This window comes from Phoca vitulina, unplaced genomic scaffold (genome assembly GCF_004348235.1).
Source record: "Phoca vitulina isolate PV1807 unplaced genomic scaffold, GSC_HSeal_1.0 scaffold44, whole genome shotgun sequence".
Lineage (NCBI taxonomy): Eukaryota > Metazoa > Chordata > Mammalia > Carnivora > Phocidae > Phoca > Phoca vitulina.
The window spans coordinates 2,161,271-2,184,698 of NW_022589747.1; the positions used below are offsets into that span (position 1 = coordinate 2,161,271).

General features: G+C 56.2%; 1 protein-coding gene across 1 annotated transcript in view; it reads right to left on the bottom strand.

Annotated features, from left to right (window-relative positions):
• PKD1L1 (polycystin 1 like 1, transient receptor potential channel interacting) overlaps window positions 1-23,428 on the bottom strand; it is a 111,384-nt gene that overhangs the window by 40,966 nt on the left and 46,990 nt on the right. The window contains exons 26-40 of the mRNA XM_032430500.1: window positions 20,449-20,661; window positions 19,213-19,455; window positions 17,615-17,725; window positions 17,367-17,521; window positions 16,087-16,187; window positions 12,797-12,989; window positions 12,255-12,338; window positions 10,362-10,569; window positions 9,235-9,341; window positions 8,330-8,552; window positions 6,729-6,902; window positions 5,338-5,591; window positions 1,968-2,327; window positions 904-1,033; window positions 475-615 (exon numbers count right to left, since the gene is read on the bottom strand). Coding sequence (XP_032286391.1) covers window positions 475-615; window positions 904-1,033; window positions 1,968-2,327; window positions 5,338-5,591; window positions 6,729-6,902; window positions 8,330-8,552; window positions 9,235-9,341; window positions 10,362-10,569; window positions 12,255-12,338; window positions 12,797-12,989; window positions 16,087-16,187; window positions 17,367-17,521; window positions 17,615-17,725; window positions 19,213-19,455; window positions 20,449-20,661 — 2,697 coding nt within the window. The remainder of the gene's footprint in view (window positions 1-474; window positions 616-903; window positions 1,034-1,967; window positions 2,328-5,337; window positions 5,592-6,728; window positions 6,903-8,329; window positions 8,553-9,234; window positions 9,342-10,361; window positions 10,570-12,254; window positions 12,339-12,796; window positions 12,990-16,086; window positions 16,188-17,366; window positions 17,522-17,614; window positions 17,726-19,212; window positions 19,456-20,448; window positions 20,662-23,428) is intronic.

The following is a 23,428-nucleotide window of genomic DNA, read 5'->3' on the forward strand; positions in this document are numbered from 1 at the left end:
ACTGGGCTGCGCCCTCGGTCCGGCCCACCGCTGCCCACTGCGCCGAGGACACAGCCCCACAGGTCACCGCACTGAGGCCGCACGAGCCTGACGTGTCCCCGCGCAGCCCTTCCCCTTCCTTCCTGCCGCCCAGCCTGCCCGCGCCAGCGGGGCCCACTGCGTCGGGAGGACGAGGGAGGCAGCAGGGAAGGACGGACGTTCTCGCGGGGCCCGGACACGTGATGGCTTAGAGGTTTCCTAACTGCGGCCGAGAAGTCTCTCTCTCATTTCGCTTCAATAATTTAAAACAAGCTCAGGCACCGGCTGCTCCGATGTCTGGGGGGGGAGGGAGGAACAGGCCGTGCGCTCACCCACCGCGTGGCGCACACAGGGGAGCGTAAGACGCGACATCACCCCGGACCGCAGCCGAGCTTGAACCCGCAGGGGAAGTGCGGGTCCGGACGGGCTGGGACGGCGCACCGACGGCCGCCTCACCTCCTGCGCCCGGCTCGCGCGGGGCCGCGCTCGCTCCTCCAGCTCGGCGTCCAGGCCCTCGGTGGCCGCGCGCAGAGACGCGGTGAAGAAGCGCGGGTCGTCGCGCCGTCTCCAGGCAAAGCCCGCGGCCCCGAGGCCCAGCTGCGGGGAGAGACCGGCGATGCGTGCCGGCCGCTGCCCCACGGCCCTGCGTCCCGCTCACAACCCCACACAAGCTGCTGTCCCCGCCTGGGACTCCCGGGCCCCCCGCTCCCCAGGCTCCGTGTCCTCGAGGGAAAATGGGCTTCAAGAGGCCCCGCCGTCCTGGGAGGTGTCCGCGGGCAGCACGGCTCCCAGGTGCTCCTCACACTCAGTCAAAACCTGAGGGAACGCGGAGCCCCGCCCCGCCCCGCCCCGCCCCAGCCCCGCCCCGCCCCGCCCCAGCCCCGCCCCCGGCGGACGCCGACTGACGCCCGCAGGCGGCCCCCCGCTCACCAGAAGCGGCTGCGAGATGAACGCGCAGCACAGCACGGACAGCGTCAGCAGGTGCAACCAGCGCGCGCACTGCGTCGGGCTGAACCTGTGCCCCCGAGAGAAGCCGTCAGCGCCCGCCCGCGCGCACAGGGGCTCCGCACCCAAGGGCCCGCGTCCTCGGGACGGCAGGCGGGGAGGCGGCCGCGGAGCCGGGCGCCCTGTGGCTCTGCCCAGCGGAGGGAGTTCTGTCTGTCGCGAGGGGCGTCAGCCCCGTGAAGCCGCTGAGCGTGAGAGAGACAGGAGAAGCCGGCCCAGCGATGCGGACAGCACGGGGCGGGGTTAATTACAGTAACGACAACGAAGCTTGCGTCTGCACAACACTGAGCAGGTGCCGGGCACCGGGCGCGGACGACTGCATTAGCTCCTCCTCGAACCCTGTGACTTTTCCCATTTCACAGCTGAGCAAACGGAGTCACGGAGAGGAGTTTGTTTTTTAAGCAACTTGCCCGCCATCAGCCATCACCGTGTGAGTCAATTCGCGCATTTGAAGAAAGGGAGGAGTGGGGAGGGGGGAGGGATGCGTCTTGGTTTTACAGCTGCCCCTCCTGGGCCCACGGGAGCCACGCTGAACCGCCCCGGGGACGCTGGGGGCCCGAGCTGCCCGGGAACGAGGCGGAGAGGCCACAGTGTGGACGGACAGAGTCCGAATCGTACCAGCACACCTGACCCCGAGCCCAGCTTCGTGGGAGCTCCGCAACCGGGGTCCCTCCTTCCTGAGCGAGGGTCTCGCGGCCTCTCGTGACACAGGGACTCCATCCAGGCCGAGCTGCTGTCCCAGAGCCGGCCGGGCCCAGCGGCCCTTTGGGGTTTGTACACGAATTCCTCACCCCCAGGGCATTGGAGGGAGAAATGAGGACCAAAGTAGCGACAGCCCATCTGGGCCCACCTGTTGCGTTCCCAGAAATGCAGGGAGTTTTTTTACTAAGTGCTAGACTCTCCCATCCAAAGACCCGGGGACATCTGAAACCGTGAGCACTCACCTGTATCCTAGGAACGCCGTCCCTAAGCCACAGGCCACAGAGACCATCCCGCAAACGGCCCACGCTGCGCAGCCTGACCAAGGCAACAGTGCCCGCGGCCACCGAAGCTCAGCAAGGCCTCGAAACCCGCTGCTGGGGGCTAAAGGAGAGCAGGAAGGGGTATACGTAACAGGCCGCATCACTTCTGTCCACCCGAACGCGGTCGTTAATTCTACCAGCGGGACTGGGCCGTGGGTGTGCACACATTTGGGTGACCAGTATTCTGGGCGTGTCCATGAGGGGGTTTCTAGAGAGATGGACATGTAAGTGGCTGGACAGAGTAAAGCTGGTTGCCTGCTCAGTGGGTGGGCCTCATCCAATCAGGTGAAGGCTGGTATATAACAAAAAGCCAACCTTCCAGAGTAAGAGAGAATTCCTCCTGCCTGAGGGCCTTTGAGCGGGACACCTGCCTTTTCCTGTCTTTGGACTTGAACTGAAACAGGACACCTGCCTTTTCCTGTCTTTGGACTTGAACTGAAACAGGACACCTGCCTTTTCCTGTCTTTGGACTTGAACTGAAACACTGGTGCTCCTGGGTCTCCAGCTTTCATCAGACCAGCCGGCCTCTGCGAGCGCACGAGCCAGTTCCTTGTATGTATACACGCACCCCTGCACACACCCCGTGCACGGTGTTACAGATTTGCCTTTCTGTGCAGAGCAGCTGGGTCTACACGGCAGCTACACGGCTGTGTGCAGGAACCCCCACCTTCAGCCTGGATGAAAAGGGGCCTCGCTTTCTCACGTTCTCAGGGCAGAGTGCTTTTTATACTCAGCATTCTCCATCAGAATGATGCCATGTATGAGCCACAGTTTAGAGTTTTTATAGTGCATATAAAGGAGGGGGAGGGAGGAAGGGGGGTGGGGAGGAGTGTGGGGGAAAGGGAAGGGGAGGAGCAGAGAAGGGGAGGAGGACCAGGAGAAGAGCAGAGAGGAGGGGGAGGAGTGGGAAGGAGAGGGAGGAGCAGAGAGGAAAGGGAGGGGAGCCGGGAGAAGAACCAAGGAGGGCAGGAGAGGGAGGGAGGAGAGGGAGGAGAGGGAGGGGGGGGGAGGACCAGGAGAAGAGCAGAGAGGAGGGGGAGGGAGCAGAGAGAGCCACGCAGAGGAGGAGGACCAGGTGGGTAGCAGCCGCCTCTCGCAGGCTCTGTTGGGTAAGTTCTCTGGAGTCAAGCACATAGTCGGAGGGTCCCCCCCACATTTCATGTCTCCAAGAGGAGGCCATGGAGCTCTGCTTTCTCAGGCGATTGTTCCAATAGGAAGACCCCCCCAGGGCCCGTCTAGAGGCAGAAGGTGGTCAGCTGACGCGGACTCAGGAGCACCTGCCGGGGAGGAGGCACCGGGCAAGGGAAGGACACTTGCTGCGCGTACAAGGGGGACACCTCCCCCGAGTCCCTTTGCACTCCTGTGCTCCCTCCCGGCCGGGTGCGTGTGCTGGGCTGTCGGGTGCGGGTCTCCTTTCCCCGGGTGTGTGCCCTCCGGCACCAGCACGGCAGGCTGCTGGCCCCAGGCCCCATCCGCGCACAGAAACCAGGTATTTTATACCCCACGCCCCAGCACGTAGGGTGCTGCGTGCACCAGCCCAGCCAGACCTGGCCGCCTCCCACCACCGGTGCCGCCTCGCCAACTGCGGTCTGTGCAGCAGTGTCCACGGCCGGCGCCCGAACCTGGGCGACCCGGAGCCGGGAAGCACGCTGCTCATGCGCCCCGCAGCCCCGGGCCCCACAGCCACGTGCACCTGCCCAGCCAGGCCCCGGACGGCCCCCTTGGGCAACACTGACCGGCTGCTTGGCTGCCCCCCCGGGGGCCCCGTCCCCGCTGGCTCTCCGTTGAGCTACCGCCTCGTCTGAGGCTGTCGCTAGGCACTCTACTCCGCAGCAAGTGAAGGGTCTATTCCTGACTTTTTAAAAGACGTGAGCAAACCCATGTAAGTATAGAGCAGAAATGGCCAGCACTTTGGAACAAAACTCAGGGCTGTTTCGGGTGGGCCTGGTGTCCATGTGACCAGAGCGTCCAGCCTCATCGGACCCAGCTCCCGCTGTGCGGCCCCTGTGTCTCCCAGGGGCCCAGGACACAGGAAGGGGCCCAGCATTGCACCCCCAGCCCCGACGTCACCTTGCACATGGACAGCGCTGCGGGTCCCCTTCTCCCTCGGAGCCTGCTGGCCAGGGTAAGCTCCGTAGGCCGCCTGCTCTGGGCACGGACAGCCCGCACGCCGGCCACCTGCTGCCCCCCCGCAGGCCCTGGTGCACCGCGAGAGGCTGTGACACTGGAAGAGACAACATGGGGATGGGGTTAACACCTCAGCACCCACAGTTCTCTGTGCCGTATCGTGTCCTCCGCAGCACGGCTTGCAAGCTTTCTCAGGAGCTGGGCCAGCACCTCCACAAGCCTCAGGCTGGGGGGAAGGTTCTGGAGAGGAGGCACGGGCAGCCCTGGGACCAGCTCGTTTGCATCCGCAGAGGGTGGTGGGGTGCCCGTGGGAAATGATGGGGTGGCTGCAGCCAACAGCGGTGCCACCTGCCCTCCGGGAGGCCGAGCAGGGGGCAGGCGAGGCTCACCGCGGAAGGGCAGAGAGGCAGCCCCACGCAGGGGAGCAGAGGGGACCGAGGCCTGGACATGCGCCTGGGGACAGCGCGCCCACGCAGGACGGGAGCTCTCAGCAGGGAGGCGGACATTCAAAAGCACAAGGAACCATGCGTGCCCCAAACGTCCGCACCGACCAGCAACCACACCCCTTCTCATGTGGCCTCCACTGGGACTCCGCACAGTGGGCCTCGAACCCCCTGGGGAGCAGCCCCCTCTCTCTGCAGGACCTGCCCTGCTCGGGGTCTCCCCCTGGGCCTGACCAGCTGTGTCCGGGCCACGGCCGAGGGAGACACCAGAGAAACATAACTGTATTTACCTCGTGCGTCTTCTGGGCGTCTGCCGTCCTTCCCCGGGAGTGAGGGCCTGATTTAAATGGAGTCCAGGTTATGACGTTAAAGGAGGGATCTAGGGTTCTTTGGGAGAGAGCCTCCTACAGGAAATAGCCCTCCCTGCGGCCCCACCAGGACGGGCCTCCCTGAGACCCAGGACATGGCTGCCAGTGTGGCCCGTCCACGTGGCATCTGGGCGTGGGCTGCACGGCCCCTTTCATGCAGATGGAGTGAAGCCCTCTGTCCTGGCAGTGAACAGCAGTGAACACGGGGAGCAGGAGACCCGAGGTCTCCTTCGCAAGCTGGCCTCTCGAAGAGGACCAGCCGGGTTGGACGGGGGAGACCTCATCATCTGCTGTTGCTGTGACTTGTAAACAAACAGAAAACACCTTCCCGGCTGTTCTTAAATGCACACTTACCCTGAGCTGCCTCTGAGGGTGCTCTTCTCAGGGGCCTGCGGGCTTCCTGCAGAAGGAAGGGGGTTGTTCGGGGCGGGCATCCCACCATGTGGGAGGACCCGGGACAGCAGGGCACACGGGCGGGCTGCCCATACCTGGCTGAGCCTCAAGATCAGCGACAAGAGCTGAGCCCCGGGAGAAACCAGCAGGGTGCACAGGAGACCCGTCCGGAAGGACCCGGCGGCGGCATCGGGGGCGCCGAGAGCCCACGGGAGCTGTAGGAAGGCAGCGGTCAGGGCAGCCGGAATGCGTCCGCTGTAGTCACCAAGGTCTTTAATGTGAACGTGTACCCTGCGTTTAACCAAAGCCCTGTCTCCCTGAACCCTTGGAAACAATGGAAACTCACAAGGAATCCTTTTGTTTTTCCAATATACACATCTTTCCAGATTGAATGAATGTTTTCTGCGTGCCCAATTTCTGCCAGGCACGCCTCGTGGGCCCCCAGCTGAGTCCTTGCTACAATCTGATGAGAAGGCGTCCGTAACCCCGACGCGTTGGTGAGCAGAGAAGGTCAGACAAAGGTCGACCCCAGAGGGGAGGGCGAGTTCAGGTTCTCGGACCGCGGGCCCGTTCCTGTCCCAGCTGGACCCAGCCTTTCAACTTCTTGCTGCCTGGCGCAATTTATCACCGTCCCTCAAATTCCATGCACCTGTCCCTCGGTTTTAAAGGTTCCGCCAATCCGTTACTATTCTCACACGTGCTCTGAACACTGTGCTCTCGCTGGACACCATTTCTGGAAAGAGCCCCTCACCACATTGCCAGCCACTGGGGGGACCCTGAGTGGCCACGAGGTTGTCATCAGAAGCAAAATGGACTATTTCCCCACAGCCCAAAATCATGCTGTGCTTCCATAGGAAGGCAGGGTCCCCACTCTCGCTGCCTGTGCCGATTCATCTTCTTCCTGTGAGCGGCCGCGAGGCTGGGGTTGCCCGTGGCATCTCTAGGGCAAACGTGGCCCTCAGAACTCTTGCCTGTCTTTTCTGGCCAGAGGATTTTTAAAATTTGAAATAACTGCCAACCTTAAAAAAAAAATCCAGGAGTGTGCTCTGGGACAGGCCAGGCTGCTGACCCCTCCGGAGAAGTCGCACTCCGTGGTACGAGGAGGGCGCGAGCTCTGCGTGGCAGGGGTCAGGGAGGCAGGCCTGTGCCGGCTTCACCCCGAGCCCACCACCCCGCAGACCCCGGCTCCATCCAGCCCGGCATCCCCTCTGCAGTGCTCGGGGCAGCTGCCTCCCGCCCCCCGTTGGAACCCTTCTGCCAGGACTGCGAGTCTTGCTAATTGCTGGGCTGAGAACGAGTCACACGGCAGGTCTGGGAACTGGAAGCCATTGCCAGGAGAACCCAGCGCCCACCTGCTCTCGTCCCGCAGCTGTGAGCAGGGCAGTGAGACAGGCGTACGCGCACAGCAAGGCAAAGACAACGGTGAGGCGCGCCGTGTGTGGGAAGCCGCTGGGGGACGGCTGGCTGTACACGGAGGTCCAGACGTGGAAATCCTCCAGGTACTCCGTGAACTTTGAATACAGGAGCTGAAACACACCGGAAGAGAGATGCTGGTCCCGACGGCGAGAACTCCTGCTGGGCAAGCGGTGATCGTCCAGGTGATGCCGCCAGCTCGTCGGCCGGGTGCTGGCTCCCCGCAGACCCTCACCCGCCATGCGCCCAGCGCCCTGGACCTGCGCTGGGGCGTCCGCAGCTCTGGGACAAGCTGTCCCTCCACCTCTCCTGCCTCACCCTTGAGGGTCTTCGCGCCCTTCTCCTCGCAGCCTCTGTCTACAAGCCCTCCCTGTTCCCAGCACATTCCCTGCAACACAGGTCATTTTCACTGGGCTTTTTGCGCACTGCAGCCCGGGAGCGTGCTGGGCCACCTGGGTGTCCTCAGTAGCCCTGCGGCGTCGGCCACGTGGTGGGCGGCACGTTACCTACAGAACCGCACTGGGTTCAAAAGGCTCAGTGGAACTCAAGGAACACTCGGGGCTCAAGGCTATTCTAGAAAAACAGTGACGAGCAGCAGAACACAAAGCACAGCGAGGGAAAACCGTTTTGACGACATGAGAATTATCTCTTCCTATCAATGGACCGACTAATACGTACAGATTTCTCCCCACAGGTCCTCAAGCAAAACAGCTGGAGAATAAACAACATGACTGTATTTTGAATAATTGTCTAAGGAAAGTTGGTTGAGCCAGGCATTCAGTTTTGGGGAGCTGAAGAATTTCCATATTGCCGATGCACTGCAATCACTTTCTTACTCCATCAGCAGCGCCCATGACAGGTGGCGACAGGGACACGCTGGAAGGAAGGATCTGGTGACGTGGGAGGACACCAGCCCTCACTGGCCTCTGCCCGTCTGAGACCAGCCTGCGAAACTGGTCACCGGGAACACAAAGCCCCCATCAAAGTGTTTCTACAACTAAACTAGAGAGAATCACAACGTCCAACATGGCCCTTCAGTGATGTTTCTAAAGAAAATTCATGAAGATAATACATTAGAAAGCACAAAATGCGTAAAGTGTCATCACAACTAGATCAAACACATTCCCATATGGGGAGAGATCCAGACGCGCAGAGCGAGTTTCATGGGTGGTTTGTGAGATTCTAGGTGATTTTGTCATTTTTCTTGATCCCTTGCTGTTCTGCCCCCGGATCACACCCATACTGCTGACTGGTCATCTTGGGGTTCAGGATACACAGGGCACTCCCGTCTTTAGTTAGCGGCCCTCTGGACTCCACAGACCACAGGCAACAGTAAATTCCGTGAATGTTATTACAGGAAAATCGTCACGGCAATAATGCCTGGCAAGGGTAACTCATTCTCTCCCATAGGCTCGCTCGCTCGCGGCATCATTGAGGATACGGCCACCTTGAGGTTAACTTTAGTGCAGGTTAGTCAAACGGCTGCAGGGGGAAGCAGAGCTGGTGTTGCAGCCGGCCGGGCGGCTGGCTGGTCACCTACCTTCCAGAAGCCGAGACCCCCGCGCAGGCAGCTCAGCTCCCGCTGCACGCGGCCGTCCTGCCTGCTCGCCGCCAGCCAGCACTCAGCGGGGAAGAGTGAGCTCTGCCCGTGCCCAGGGGCCAGCACTCTCACCATGACCTGGCTCACGTACCAGGCCGGGGAGGGCCCACGGCTGTCGTGCCAGAGACGGACACTCCGGAGCGGGCCCAGCAGGGCGGGGGCGCTGAGGACACACAGCAGCCGTGGTCAGGCCAGGGTCTGTGCGGTGGGGGCCCCCGCAGGGCGACCCCAGCCCCGATTCTCACCCTCGGGGGCACCGCGGACGCATCAACACATGCACACTACGCAGAGTGACCTACGGAGCCCCTCTGGAGCATGGGGCGCGGACCCCACACCCAGCTCCCACATGCCTGCCGGCTCCCCGGAACCCCGGGCACTCCAGCTCCATCACGCATCTGTGTCCGGCGTGGACAAGTCTGGAGCTCACCTCTTCTTAGTGAAGATGGGACCCGAACCGATACAGACCATGCCCGAGGTTCACCAGGAGAAAAAGCATTTAGTGCAGTTTCTCCACATTTTCTGAAACCGGCAGGTGCTTGGACTCCCGATCAGTGATCCCTCCCCATCCAAGCGCACGGTCTTTGCACGGCCACGTGTCCTTGCTCTTCCCAATTTAGGAGGACCCGAATTAGCTGAGCGGGATCCGTGCCGTCTGAGTGTCGGCAGCGTGTGAACCAACACCCGTCCTCGCTCCCTCCCGCATGAATCTATGTCAAACAGCACCGTGAACGACTTTATAAGACCGTCCGTGTGCACGCCGACGCTCCTTACTGGACAGTGACTTTGTGCATTTTGCTTCCTTGGGCTCATGATAGGGCCACACCGTTCGGCCGGGCCTCGCTCACCTCAGGACGAAAGTATGTCTGGAATTCCTTTCAAACAGGGGCCTCTCTGGACAGTAGAGTTCTCTGGGTTCTGAAAACCCATTCTCACCACAGAGGACAATGTAAACCTCAAAACAAAGACACAAGGTGGGGGTTTGAGATCCTGGACACAGGACACTAAGCTGAGCCAGAAAGGGGCGTCCTCGTACCGTCTCCCAGCCCCAGCCTTCCCAGAACCTTCCAGCCCCGAGGGACCAAGGGGACACCCTGCCCCATCCCTGGACGGCCCCTCCCACACTTCCCCAGGAGAGACCTGGGAAGGAGCGCCTGTCCTGCCAGGCTGGCCGGATTTCTACATGTTTGATCTAGAAAAGCCAGACGGCAACTCAGATTCACTAGGGCATGTGCTTGTCTCAGGAGGAAGAGGACAGACAGTGGGCACGTCCTCCTTCCTCGGCTCAGAGGGGAGACGGGGGAGGCCTGAGGGCCGTCCAGGGGGCTGTGACCATGACTGGGGTGCACGAGGCACCCTGCAGACCCACATTCTCAGCCGCATGGGGCTCGCCACTCCCCAGTGGGGCGGCTTCAGTGGCCCAGAAACATGCGATCAATCGTTCATTTAAGGAAGTGCCTTATTTATTTCCAGTTTTTAAAATCCTTCCCCATCGCAAAGCACATATTTTCTTCGAGAGGTTTCTAAATTTTGTTTTAATCTGTAAGTCTCCAGTCTTGTGGAGCTGCTTTGGGGTGTAATGTGAAGTAGAGGTTTAATAGTGCTTTTTTCCACAGGAAAAGCCACGGTCCCTGAATATCTTGTGGAGTGGCCCCTGCTCCTCCCGTGGGGCCGCCCCCGTGATGCCCATCTGCCCCATGTATCCGTCGGTCCTTCTGCCTCACGTGGGGCTGGACGTGCGGGCTGCTCTCCACGGAGAAGGTGGAGAGAGACAAAGGTTCGAGGGGGCGGCCCTGAGGGCGGGGAGGGCTCGCACGGGTGTGCACGAGGTGGGAGAGGAGCCCCCCACTCTGGATGGAGGAACATGGGGCAGCTGGGAAGGCCAGTCTCCACACGGGGTGTGTCTGGGGCCGTCACTCCCACCATCCACAGCCTTGCACACCACAAAGTGCGAGTCCCGGGATGACCCACTCACCTTGGCACTACAGCGGGCAGGAGACCGGAAGCCCGTGTCCACGACGACCGCGTACAGCTGGTGGCCGGGGGGAGCATCTTCTTGCAGAAAAATGTGACCAGCTTTCTTCTTCTCGTGACGATCTACACGTCTGCTTTTAGTAACCAGAAGTGCATAAAGAATCGTAAAAACCACCACCAAAATACTGGGAAGCAGGTTCTCCGGGTGGCTGTAAATGAAAGGAGGGGAATAAATGGTAAATTATGAAAATAAACCGTCAGGCAAAGACTAACCAACGCCCCTCCGCTGGCTCACGCTCACACACTCACACACACTCACACACACAGAGGCCCCTGCTGGTCTTCACCGATATGTTTGTAAATGCCTGTCTGTCTTGTAACTGGGAGGAGAAAGTAGATCTTACGGGGAAGGAGGCCAAGAAGGGGAGGGTGGAGGGCATGGCGTGGCCTCTGCCGTCCCCACGTTAGGATGGGTCTGAGCTCCCAGGGGAGGAGCGGCTGGAGGCTGACTCAGGAGCAGGGACTCGGACAGAGGCGCCCAGTGACAGACCAGCTTCCGCATCTGAAGCCCGTGTGGTGCTGCCACTCACGGCCTCTGAGGAGCTTTCCTGATGAAACGTGACAAGAACACCGATCTCACTGCTCAGATGAAGACTCAGGAGTACGATGTCTGTAAAATGCATGGACATGTGGGCATAATGGACGCTGCCTCCCTCCTGGCGACCATGCCTATCTGCCCCATCCCTCCCGCCCTGCGTGCTTGGGCTGCCTGCTCCCCACCGCACCTGGCCCTCACCTCCTGCTCCCAGGGACCATGGCTGCCCGGGGTGGGGGTCACCAAACCCTCCAGGCCCACAGAGTGGGGTCCACTTCGAGTCACTAGTGCCAGGACCCTAACCTGGAGTCTTACGGGACTCTGATGGGTTTCAAAGGGCAGGCAGGTGCTCTGCAAGGATGCTGTCCTCCCAAAATGCACCTGCCCCTGCCTGACTCGAGGTGTTGCCTTTTATCTGGACGTCCCAAGGGCTGTCCCTCTCCTGACGGCTTGTCCCCCACCCGTCACATCTGAAACCACAGCTGTCCTGAGCCCCACTCACTGGGTCCCTGGTGTCAGTAATCCACTTACTGGTCTACAAAGCAATCAACTCTTTGATGATCGATTAAATAATAGGGTACGGGGTAGAGTTCCCCATTACATCAACATAAGAGAGACCCAACGCACACCAGGAAATGCAGACCCAGCCACGGATGTTCATTCAGCAAACACACACTCCGCCTGCTGGGACCAAGCCCGGTCGGTGCTCCGTGTGGGTGACCGGGCGGAGGGCTCCTGCCCGCACAAGCGCACCCCTACTAACCCACAGTCCAGAATCCAAATACACCTGTTCCAGGTAAAACGATGGCCACAGAAATAAGCTTGAGTTGAAATCTATTATCTAAAATGGGACACTTTGGGGGCGCCCAGCTGGCTCAGTCTGAGGAGCATATGACTCTTGATCTCGGGGTCGTGAGTCCGAGCCCCATGCTGGGTGTAGAGATGACTTAAATAAATAAATAAACTTTAAAAATAATAGTAATATGATAAAATGGGACGCTTTTGAAGAGAAAGAGGGAGCTATGAATATGCATAAATCAGGATGGGCAGACCACTGTGTCCTCACTGACGAGAATGAGCGAGTGAGCGCCGACTGACCAGGTTCATGGTGAGCCAAAGCTGAGCTCGACGGAAAGTATGCTTTCTCGTGTTTTTATGTCTCCTGTCTGCAGATGTAGGTACAGACAGAGAAGATTCCAAAATGCAAAACAGTAACAGGTGACATGGGTTTCTGGCATCTGCGGGATGACACATGGGCATCCCGCGTGATCCCACTGTGATCTAGAAAGCGAACCTCACCTCTGCCACTTGGAAACGTCACTCACTGAAAAACTGGCGTTCAGGTTTCTTCTTGCGACAGAGACCGGCGCAAGGCGGTCGTAGCTAGGAGGGAGACGTGGGTTAGGACGCCAAACATGTGCTGCGAGTCTACAGTGTCACGTACATGGGTTAACAGAGGGGCAGAAAGGGTGACAGGTTCTAGTAAGTATAACTTCGTGCAGACGGCTCAGTGTCCACACGTGCGTGGTCTGGCTCAGCCCAGAGGCCGGCGGGCGTAAGCCCAGCCCCACTGTGGGCGGATGTGCGGCCACCAACCAGACGCCCACCAGCGCGGTTCAGCAGACATCGGGGGACACCTACTGCAGCTGTCACCTCAGGGGTGAGCCCTGAAAAGCCAGACCCTGCTCTCCTAGAGGCTGCAGCCCAGGGAGGGCCAGGCTGCAGACGGGGAGGGGCACACACACCAGGTCCTGTCGCCGTTTGCACAGGGACCCCTGCGCGGAAGAAAATGCAGCCAGCCCCTCGAAGTCTCGAGTGTGTCTTCCACAGCACGTCTGTACCTGCAGGTCACTTTTTCTGGAGACGCCCCTGGCTGTGCAGAGAAGCTTGCAGACTTCCACTCCCTCGCCTCCCAGAAGAGGCACTGGACCCACTGGAAACGCACCGTGTAGTTCACTGCCGGCGCGAAGTATTTGTTCGGAGGGCTTCTGTCATAGTCAGCGTCTAGTAAGGATAAATATCCCAAGCTGGTGTCTAAAAAGAGAAAAAATAAATACACCTGAAGTCTGCAGAGAGGCATAATGCATTCCCAGGCGGCCAGAGCAGTGGGCAGTGCGGCAGGGGAGAGGCCGTCTGGAGCCTCCTCTCCCAGGACATGTAAACTGTGAGCCAAATGGGTCCAGGCAGGCTCCCCGCTGCCAGTTTTCATGGGGGCTGGCAGAGTGTTGGATATGTTTGCCTATATTCCGGTCCCTCTGGACACCCGGAATGGGCCAGCCCCCCGCCCGGGAGACACAGGACCCGGGAGGCAGCTTCCCCAGCTCCACACACCCCTTCCTGCTTCTCCTTGGCCCGTCAGCCAGCTGCCAGTCCTGGGTCTGCAGCGGTCCCCAGAAGGACAACACAGTGGCCGTGTGTCGTTAGCCTATCACTTGGGGGTAACTTTTTATGTTTAGAAGTAAAAATATTTAACATTCCATTTATTTAAAATTTCTCCCTAAGACTTTTTTTTTTTGCTTTTTTTTTATTATGTTATGTTAATCACCATACATTACATCATTAGTTTTAGATGCAGTGATCCATGATTCATTGTTTGTGCATAACACCCAGTGCTCCATGCAGAACGTGCCCTCTTTAATACCCATCACCAGGCTAACCCATCCCCCCACCCCCCTCCCCTCTAGAACCCTCAGTTTGTTTCTCAGAGTCCATCGTCTCTCATGGTTCTTCTCCCCCTCCGATTTCCCCCCCTTCATTCTTCCCCTCCTGCTACATTCTTCTTCTTCTTTTTTTTCTTAATATATATTGCATTATTTGTTTCAGAGGTACAGATCTGAGATTCAACAGACTAAGACTTTTTTTTAAGATTTATTTATTTATTTGAGAGAGAGGTGGGGGGGGGCAGAGGCAGAGGGAGAGAGAATCTCCAGCAGACTCCCCTGAGAGCAGAGCCCAAAGCGGGACTCAATCCCACGACCCTGAGATCACGACCTGAGCCAAAATCAAGACTTGGGACACTCAACTGACCGAGCCACCCAGGCATCCCTTTCCCCTAAGACTTTTAATAAGCGATGTTGTGACAATTAGCTACTAACCACTTGTAAAAATAGGAAATGAGATCTGTATCTCACCTACAGTGATAAGCACCAGTCAGAGATCTAAATGTAAACACACGTGGAACTGGGCAGACACACAAAGAAAACATAAATGTGAATGATTTTCTCTCATAACCTGGGCATAAGGAATGAATTTCTAATAAGGACTCAATCTAAGAGTAATTTTTAAAAAGTTGATAAATACTATTTTTTACAAAAAGCTTTTGCAAAGCAAAACAGCCCAATAAAAACAAAGTCGGAAACTCTCGGAGTCAAGAAAAAATAAACCCAAGAGAGAAATGGATGTATATGAAGAGTTCACCAAAAAAAAAGTAGGTAATGACCTTTAAATGTATGAAAAAATGCTCAAATCACAACATAAATTGCATATTAAAACTACCATTTCTCAAATATCCATCTGGCAAAATTCAAACTCTTGAGAACAGTCTGTTGGCAAAGCTGTGGGGAAACAGGCCCTGTGCTCGTAGTGGGGGGGCATGGAGTTTGGCAATATTTACGGAAACTGCACACACGTTTACCGTTCGACCCTAGAATACTGCATCTAGACACTTCCTATGCCCCCGAGTATCTACATTTTTAATAAGGCTTAGACATTTGAGCAATAGAAATGTCTCACATATTTTTAAAAAATTAGATAAAAACAAATGGAGATCAGGGGTGCCCGGCTGGCTCAGTCGGTGGGACCCGTGACTCTGGATCTCCGGGTGGTGAGTTCGAGCCCCATGCTGGGGGGTTAGAGATAACTTAAAAATAAAAAAATCTTAAAAACAAACAAAAAGCAAATGGAGAACAGTAACCCTTCATGTAAACATATTTAGAAAAAACAATAAACCCAACAGTCCATAAAACTGTCAACGGAAGTCCACGCCGAAAAGAACTAATTCGAGTAATTTTCGACCGTGTACTCTTAGGACAATGTATTCTAAGAAAGTAAAGTAAAACCTGACAAAAAGAAAGGGGTGGCTAAGCGTCTGCCTTTGGCTCAGGTCATGATCTCAGGGTCCTGGAATCGAGTCCTGCGTTGGGCTCCCTGCTCAGCGGGGACCCAGCTTGAAGATACTCTCTACCTCTGCCTCTCCCCCTGCTCATATTCTCTCTCTCAAATAAGTAAATAAATAAAAACTTTTTAAAAAATAAATTGCCATTGAGAATCTGAATTTGATAACAGATTTGTCCATTTTAAAAAGAAACCAAGAGCTCAGAGAGACCGGTTCTCAGAGGAAAAGAGTCACATCCCACACAAATGTGGAGACAGGAGACGGGGCATCAGCCAGAAGCCAATCCCCGAGCGAGGACCACAGCCTGCAGAATCAGCCCGACCTGTGTGTTTACGCCGTGTGGACCCCTGAAGCGCGCTACCCGTTTCTTGCCCTTGGGGGAGAACAGAGACCCCAGTGAGGGCCAGGAGGGGCCCGGGAGCTGCAGGGAGGCCCTCGAGTCAGGCCCCTGACGCTGGGTGGCAGAATGGCAAACGAGAGAGGCAAACACAGATGCCAGAGGAGCAGCCAGCAGGCAGATCTCGGGGCTCGGGGAAGGTCCACCAAACTGGCCAAAATGGAGTGTTGATGCGGTGCAGAGGTGACCGCGGTCAGGCTGCGCCGAGATGGGCCACCTGCTCTGACGCGGCTTCCTGTCTCCACCACGAGTGAAGAAAGACACCGCTATCCGTGCATCCCTTCTAACAGCTCTTGTCATCAATGAACAACTACAAATTATGGGCACCTGGGGGGCGCAGTTGGTCAAGCGTCCGACTCTTGGTTTTGACTCGGGTCGTGTTTGGCCCAGGTCGTGGGATCGAGCCCCACGTCCGACTCTTGGTTTCGACTCAGGTTGTGATTGGCTCAGGTCGTGGGATCGAGCCCCACATCGGGCTCCACGCTCGGTGCATTTGCTTCAGATTCTTTCTCTCTCCCTCTGCCCCTCCTGGCTCAAACTCGATCTCTCTCTCTCTCTCAAATAAATAAATAAAATCTGTAACAAAATAAAAATAAACATATGGAACCTTGTCCACTGACCTCTCAGAGGACCAGCAGGTGCATACACATGCACCGTCTGCTCATCCCAGGCGTAGACCTTCCTCACGAGAAAATCAGAAGGAGTAGGTTTCTCAGAGAACCTAGGATGGAAAAACAATGCAACAGTGTCTAGTTCTGTTTTGCTTTTTCCTCCCAAAGACCTTAGTCATAGGATTTTGAGCAAACACCCTGTTGACGACAAGGACACAGGCCGGGACTCCACGGCGCCACTGGGCTTTCGATAAGAGCCACACAACACTGTCCCTCCTCACTCATTACAGAAGAAAACCTTCAGTCCGAAACACGAATGGCACAGCCTGTGGGAATAACACAGTACCGCTCTGCACACTTGGGAAGGCGGGCGCTGAGGCAGATGCACCTGCTGGTCCTAGTTACCTCCTTGCAGTAACTGCGAGCAGCCAGAACAGGAGGACGGGGGACAGTGAGCCCCACGCGGCCACTGAGAACCTGGTCAGAACCAACTAACCTTTTATCTGCGTGACCTAAAGAATTAAGGGAAAACCCAAAGGAGAAAAGAGATGTGCTCCCGATAACGGTTCGGCTCATGTGGCAGGAGAAGGGTGGAGCCAACCATACACAGGGAGACCACGGTGCACGCGGTGTAGACATCCCCCTGCAGAAGGCCACGTGGCTGAGGGCCCCACCCGAGCAGGGCAGTGGGACAGAGGGAGGACCCAGCCTGCGGGGAGGAGAGATGGTCTGACAGAACCCGGGCCCATCCAGACGGACCACGAACTCCCAAAGCCGGGGGCTTCCACTGACACTGTCAATGCAGGATTCCAAAAACCTTCCCAGGTGGCCATTTATTTAGTGCTCCCTTGTGATCTGTTCATGAAAAGGGCTACCCAAGCCTCACAAACCCTGTTGAGAAACAGGGTTCATTTATCGAGTCTCCTCTGACACATCATCTGAACACATTTTTTTCTTTAAAAAAAAAAAAAATAGAATTCTGACCCAGGTCTATACTGGGAGAGAGCACTGGATTCCGATGAGGCCCCTGTGTTATCCCCGACACTCAGGTGTTTCTTACTCTAACAAGCTCAGCGGGCAAGAATCCAATCTCAGGGAAACAAAGCAGGAAGCTTACTCCCCAAGCAAGTGTCTGTGTCCCATAATTTCGTTAGACCACGAGGCTCAGGACTGCGTGGGAAGTGAATTTCACTCCCTGGTTTTCACGAGATGTTCACGATTATCATGACTCATGTTGTCCTTCTTGTTGCCATCTGGACCCCATGGATGGCGGCCCCCCCACAACACACCTTACCAGCACCATGACCGGGAAAGCTCTCAAAACAGGCCTAGAAAAGTCTATCCTTATGTGCAGAGATTCCTGGGGGTTTGCAGAATGCCCGATGAACTGATGAACATTCACTCTATCCCGGAGCAGCACAAACGTCATCTCAGTTCTATTTTCCTGTCCCCAAATGGAAAGCAAGGTCAGCAAAGGCAGGAAAAGCCAGCCAGTGTGGTCTGCATGAACTCAAGGCAGCTTGGAAAGACCCCTCACCAGGGCATCCTCCTCCCCGAACTCCACGGTCATGGGCTCCCTCAGCCGCCACCTGCTGATGGGTCTCCTGCTGGAGCAGCTGAACAGGGATGGGGCGACCACCTGGCCAATCTGCGGAGACAGGAGTGCCTAGGAGCAGTGGGGCCAGCAATCACACCCCTCCCGTGGGCCATGCTGGGCACCTGACGGTAGGGGGCAGCGTGGAAAAACGCGGCTCCTTTAGCTGGTTAGAATGGCAGGATTGGGGGACGCCATGCTGCCCTTGGATGATCACTCTCACTACCTTGATAATTTTTAGTCTCTAAAGCAGCTTTGTTTTGTTTTGTTTTTAACTGAGGGGGGAGGGGCAGAAGGAGAGAGAATCCCAAGCAGACTCCCCACTGACTGTGGAGGCTGATGCAGGGCAAGATCTCAGGACCATGAGATCACGACCTGAGACTAAATCAGGAGTCAGATGCTGAACAAACAGCCACTCAGGTGCCCCGGTAATCTTGCTATTTACTTGGAAAGCTCATACGAAAGAAAGAGCGGCAGATCATAGACAATCAGGAAACGACAGAAAGGGGTCCAGGACACCTCCGCTCAGAGAGCCCGTCTGGGGACGCCACATCTGAACCATCTCTCTGTGCCAGTGACGTACACGGCACACGATGCACGTTCTGCGTTTTTTGCATAAAAGCTTCCAAAGTCACTAAAATTCTCCGGCTGACATCATTAACTGGCTATTTATAGATGATCATGATTCATTTAAATCACCAGTGAGCTGGGCCCCCATTGAACATTCAGGTACAACGCTATTTGGGTTATCATGAACCATGTTGTTTTGAATAAATGAAGCTACCCATCTTGCTCTGAGTAAGTCTGCTCATCTCCTCTGTAGATTCCTGCAAGTACAGCGGCAGGTCCGGCGTCTGAAGCGTCTCGGGAGCGCTGCTCGGGAGCACACACCTCGGACGCCCGCTCGCTGCACCTCCACACAGGTGAGTCTCTTTAAACAACTGCACTGCTGCGTGCTAAAAAATCATCTTCATTTCTGTTTCCTTACTGCTTGTTAGTCTGATTTTCATATGCAGGTTAACCATTTCTATTTCTATTTCCCTAAATGATAAAAGGTCAATGTTTTATAAGATGAGCGTTTGTTAGCAAAAGAAGCTGCCCATCATTAATTGGTGCATTCATCCATCAGACATCATCAGGTACTTGAGCCAGGCTGGGGGGTGTGGAACACACAGAAAATGCCGGGCTCTGCCCTCCCAGCTCCCTGCCATTCCTGGGGTCCTTCAGATGGTTTCTTTCTTTCTTTCTTTCTTTTTTTAAGATTTTATTTATTTATTTGAGAGAGAAAAAGAGAGAGAGGGAGAGCACATGCAGGAGGAGAGGCAGAGGGAGAGGGAGAAGCAGACTCCCCTGCTGAGCAGAGAGCCTGATGCGGGGCTCGATCCCAGGACCCTGAGGTCATGGCCTGAGCTGAAGGCAGATGCTCAACTGACTGAGCCACCCAGGTGCCCACCACCCTGGTCCCTTCTTCCTCATCGAAGCATCATTACTGCACACTGGAGGTGGTCACTGGAAGGGGCTGGTCACCCGCCACATCGTACCTGACCAGGACCTTGGCCCCCTGGGTACGGGCTCTTCTTGAAGAGCACGAGGCGGCTCACATAGCATGGGCTCTGTGTTTCCGCCCCTGTAGGACTCTGTCCGGCCAGGTCTGCAGGGAAGTGCACCTGGATGGAGCCCAGGCCCTGCACGCAGCTCCGCAGGTCGCGATGAAGAAGCATGTGGAACTCCATCTGCCCAGTGCTGACGTGGAGCTGATGCTCCCTGTTTGCAGAGAGGCCATCCTGAAACGGAGCCCGGAGAGTCAAACGTTCCCAGTGCAAATGAGTAAGTTGTCTGGGATCCGGAACCAGGGGCGAGGTGGCAAATAATGGGAAAGACGGCCCATCTCAGCGTGGTTGGGATTCATGGGCCCCAGTGACTGTTTTGATATAAAGCTATAAATGCCCAATAACAGTAAGACGTAAACTGCTTTCTTTGGTTTTGACTCATCTTCCTGTGATCTTATTCATTTTGCAACAAGTGTGATACTTCAGTTATATTTCTTGCAGCTTCTTAGCCCATCCAGAAGGAGCCTGAACACCCCGTGGACTTGGCAGTGGACCTAAGCCCCGTGCCGTGGGGGTCAGCGAGGGCAGATATAAGGATGTGTAGAGCACGCATGCAGAGTTGCTAATCCTCGTCGCTATTACGAGATTCAGCTTGAGCTTTTGTTTATTTTCTGATTTCCCAAATGTAAGGTAAACCAGTGGGTCTGGACAGGAGGGCAGATAAATGAGTAGGAGAGGAGAGACAGAGCCTGTCTATTAACTTACTGCTCCTTAAAAGTGTTGGCCATTTCTTACGGGGAAAAACCCAGTAAATTCCAATTTCCCACAGTTACTGCAGCAGAAATAAATTTGGGTGGATTTTTCTGTAGTTGAATATCAGAGGGTTGCTCTTTACACTAATGCACATTAGAAATCCTTTGCATTACTTCTCTTCACTCCTCAAGAAGCAGAAAGTGTGCTAAGAAATGCTGGTTCTAAGTCCAGTGCTGCCCCAGACATCCCAGAAGGAAATCTCCCAAAACACGGAAGGATGGAGCAGAGAAACATTTCACAGGAACATGAATAGATTCACATGAAACACTTGAGATTCAACACCCAAATTTCCAAGGACCCCGCGACCACCCAGAACAATCACCATAGTACTTCCGAAACCAATTCTATTTTTGGTTTCTAGAAGCAGTTACCAGAGGAGATGGCTGCTACCCGTGGAGAGAAAGTCGGGCTTACCAACAAGAGATCTGAGATGACCTTAATCCCCTCTTCTTGCAGGTAGCCCGCAGTCCTCGGTTTGTCCTGGTCATATGCTTCCAAGACTTCGGACACCAGCAGGATGAGCTCAAGCCTTGGCCCCTCATCCACCGCGAGCCTCCCCGACAGTGGGCTCTGAGCCAGGAGTGCCCGGGCGGCTTTGAGGATGAGAGCCGCGCTCGTAAAGCTTAACTGCAGGAAAAGAGAAGGCAAACGGAGACTCTCCCCATACCTGCCTCTTCCATCGTTGCTGGAAATAAAGAAACAGCACCATGGCTCGAGAGGGCAGGGTTCGAGCCTGGATTTGGAGTCTAGCGGATTCTTGGCCTACGCCACTGGTGCCAATTTCTTCTCTGGTCTTCAGTCTCCTGACCCACGAACAACCACAGAAAATAAAGGTCTCTGATGGCCGTTTATGTTAAGACGCTACTTGCTTTGAACCCAACAACCGCTTCACAAACCCTGAAATGGGCCCCACCGCCTCCTACAGGCGTCTGGAGCGCACAAACCCTCCTATGGTTCCCAAAGAACCAAGGCTTCTCCCTGCAATGCCCTTACTCTGCACCTGCTGGCAAAATCCTACTCCTCTCTTTTCCTTAACCCTTAACAGGGACCATTTTCGGACCCACACGGAAGTAGAGAGAATAATACAGTGCTATGACAGGCCCCCTCCCAGCTGTGACCTTTACTCATCACAGTAGATGTTCTATCCCTCCTTGGACTTCTTTTTTTTTTTTTTAAGATTCATTTATTTACTTATTTATTTGAGAGAGAGAGAGAGAGAACAGGAGCAAGAGCGGCAGAGGCAGAGGGAGACTCTTAAGCAGGTTCCATGCCCAGCGTGAAGCCCAACACGGGGCTCGATCTCACAATCCTGAGATCATGACCTGAGCCGAAATCAGGAGTCAGATGCTTTGCTGACGGAGCCCCCAGGTGCCCCTCCCTCCTTGGACTTCTGAAACAATATTTAAACGCAAATCTCAGGTATTATTTCTACCCACCAACACGTCAGTATGTATTGCTGACAGATGAGAACTCTTTCTAAAGACATGCCCATGAGCTCACGGTCACCTCGAGCAAGATGAATCATGATTCTTCCCACTTATCTTTTAAAAACAATTTCAAACGTCTGCCATGTGAAGTGCTCTGCATCAGCACCTTTCTGGAACACTCTGTCATCCTCGTCATTACAGGACCTGGCATGTTTATCGAAGCATATGTGTTCCCACATGCAGCTTCACTCATCGGTGCCCGAAAGACAGGACTAAATGATCTGCTTTGTGCCTTAGCAGGTCCCGGGAATTGCTAATAAATGCACATCGATGAGATGAAATTAAGATCCCACTATCTGGCAGTCACGCTTGTTTAACCAAAACGGTAATATTTTGGAAATAACTCCCTGCAATGAAACCCTGTTCCCCAGCAGTAAAATTAAGCTACTCTGGAAATACACTGATGCCGCTATTAAAGGCAGCCTACCCAAAGGGACTTATCATCCAAATGGAAAGAAGAATCTCTTACTTGGACTCAAACAAACGCTTTAAGGAATACATCATGGCCGCTTTTCACACCGGACGTTTTTCAACCCAAACGATCGGAAATGTTTTCTGGAAATGACAGGCATGCTCAGGTTTGTGCACCGCTGAGCCAAGGGCCGTGGCAGACCCTGGAGCGTGCAGACGTGTGAGGGAGACCGAGGCAGAGAGGTCTGGCTTCCAACAGGTGCACCCTCCTGACCCGGAGGGGGGTAATTCCATCCCTGGGAGCCCGGAGCCCAGGAGTGGCCTCGGGACGGGACCTCCCGGGGGACGTGACGGGGTGAGGGGTGGCACCTCCAGGCAACACTGTCGACAAGTGGTGCCCCTTCTCCACGCCCTCCTCCAGCCTGGAAGCCAGAGGGGAGCACGAGCTGAAAGGAGCCTCGTCCCTGCACCGCCCCGGGAAGCCCACCTACTAAACACCTGCGTGTGTGGTGGGGACAGACGTGGGTCTGGTCGGGCCGCCGACACGCCAGGGCTGGTCCGTTATTGACCCAATCCAGTCTGAGGTGCAAGACAGACAAGCAGAAAGGAACCGTGAGTCGCAGGCGCTAGAGCGCCCAGACGCAGTCACACACGGGTTTGTCCAGAGGAAGGGGACTCTGGCTGCCGGGCTCTGGAGCCCTCAGAGCAGGGGGCGTTTGAACCTCGCCTGGAGGAGAAACCAGTGCTAGTGTGAGTGGGAGCTCTTCAGGCTGAGGGAGAACACGCTGTCTCAGGGATACGAGAGATGTTCAGGGACGGGAGCATGGCAGGTGGCCGTGGGGAAGGTGCCAGGTGACGGCAGAGGGGCTGGAGACGGGTCAAGCGCAGGGGTGAGGCGGGGGAGAACTGATGTCCTCGAGCTGCTGGGAAGTCACCAATGCTTTAAAGGCAGCCAGGGTCACCGGCTGATGGACGGCTCTGGCACTCGTGTGGGGATGTGGCCGGCCTTCCTGCCCAGGTGTGTCTGCTGCCGTGGAGCAGTTCAAGGTGGTGAGGATGCGAGTCGGGCAGGAGGGAGGGGAACAGGGTGCAGGGCCGTCCACGTCGTCACTCGTTCTGTCTGCGGTGCTGGGCTGGCGTCACGGCCGCCATTATGGGGTGCACAGAACAGAAGGGCCCTGAGCGCGTGGGGGAATGTCCTGGCGAGGGGGGGCAGGGAGCACAGTCAGAGGCAGGGAGCACAGACGGGGGCAGGGAGCACTGTCGGAGAAGCAGGGAGCACAGTCGGGGGGCAGGGAGCACAGTCGGAGAAGCAGCGAGCACAGTCGGGAGGCAGGGAGCACAGTCGGGAGGCAGGGAGCACAGTCGGAGAAGCAGGGAGCTCAGTCGGGGAGGCAGGGAGCACAGTCAGGGGGGCAGGGAGCACAGTCAGAGAGACAGAGCACAGTCGGGGCAGGGAGCACAGTCAGAGAGACAGGGAGCACAGTCGGGGGCAG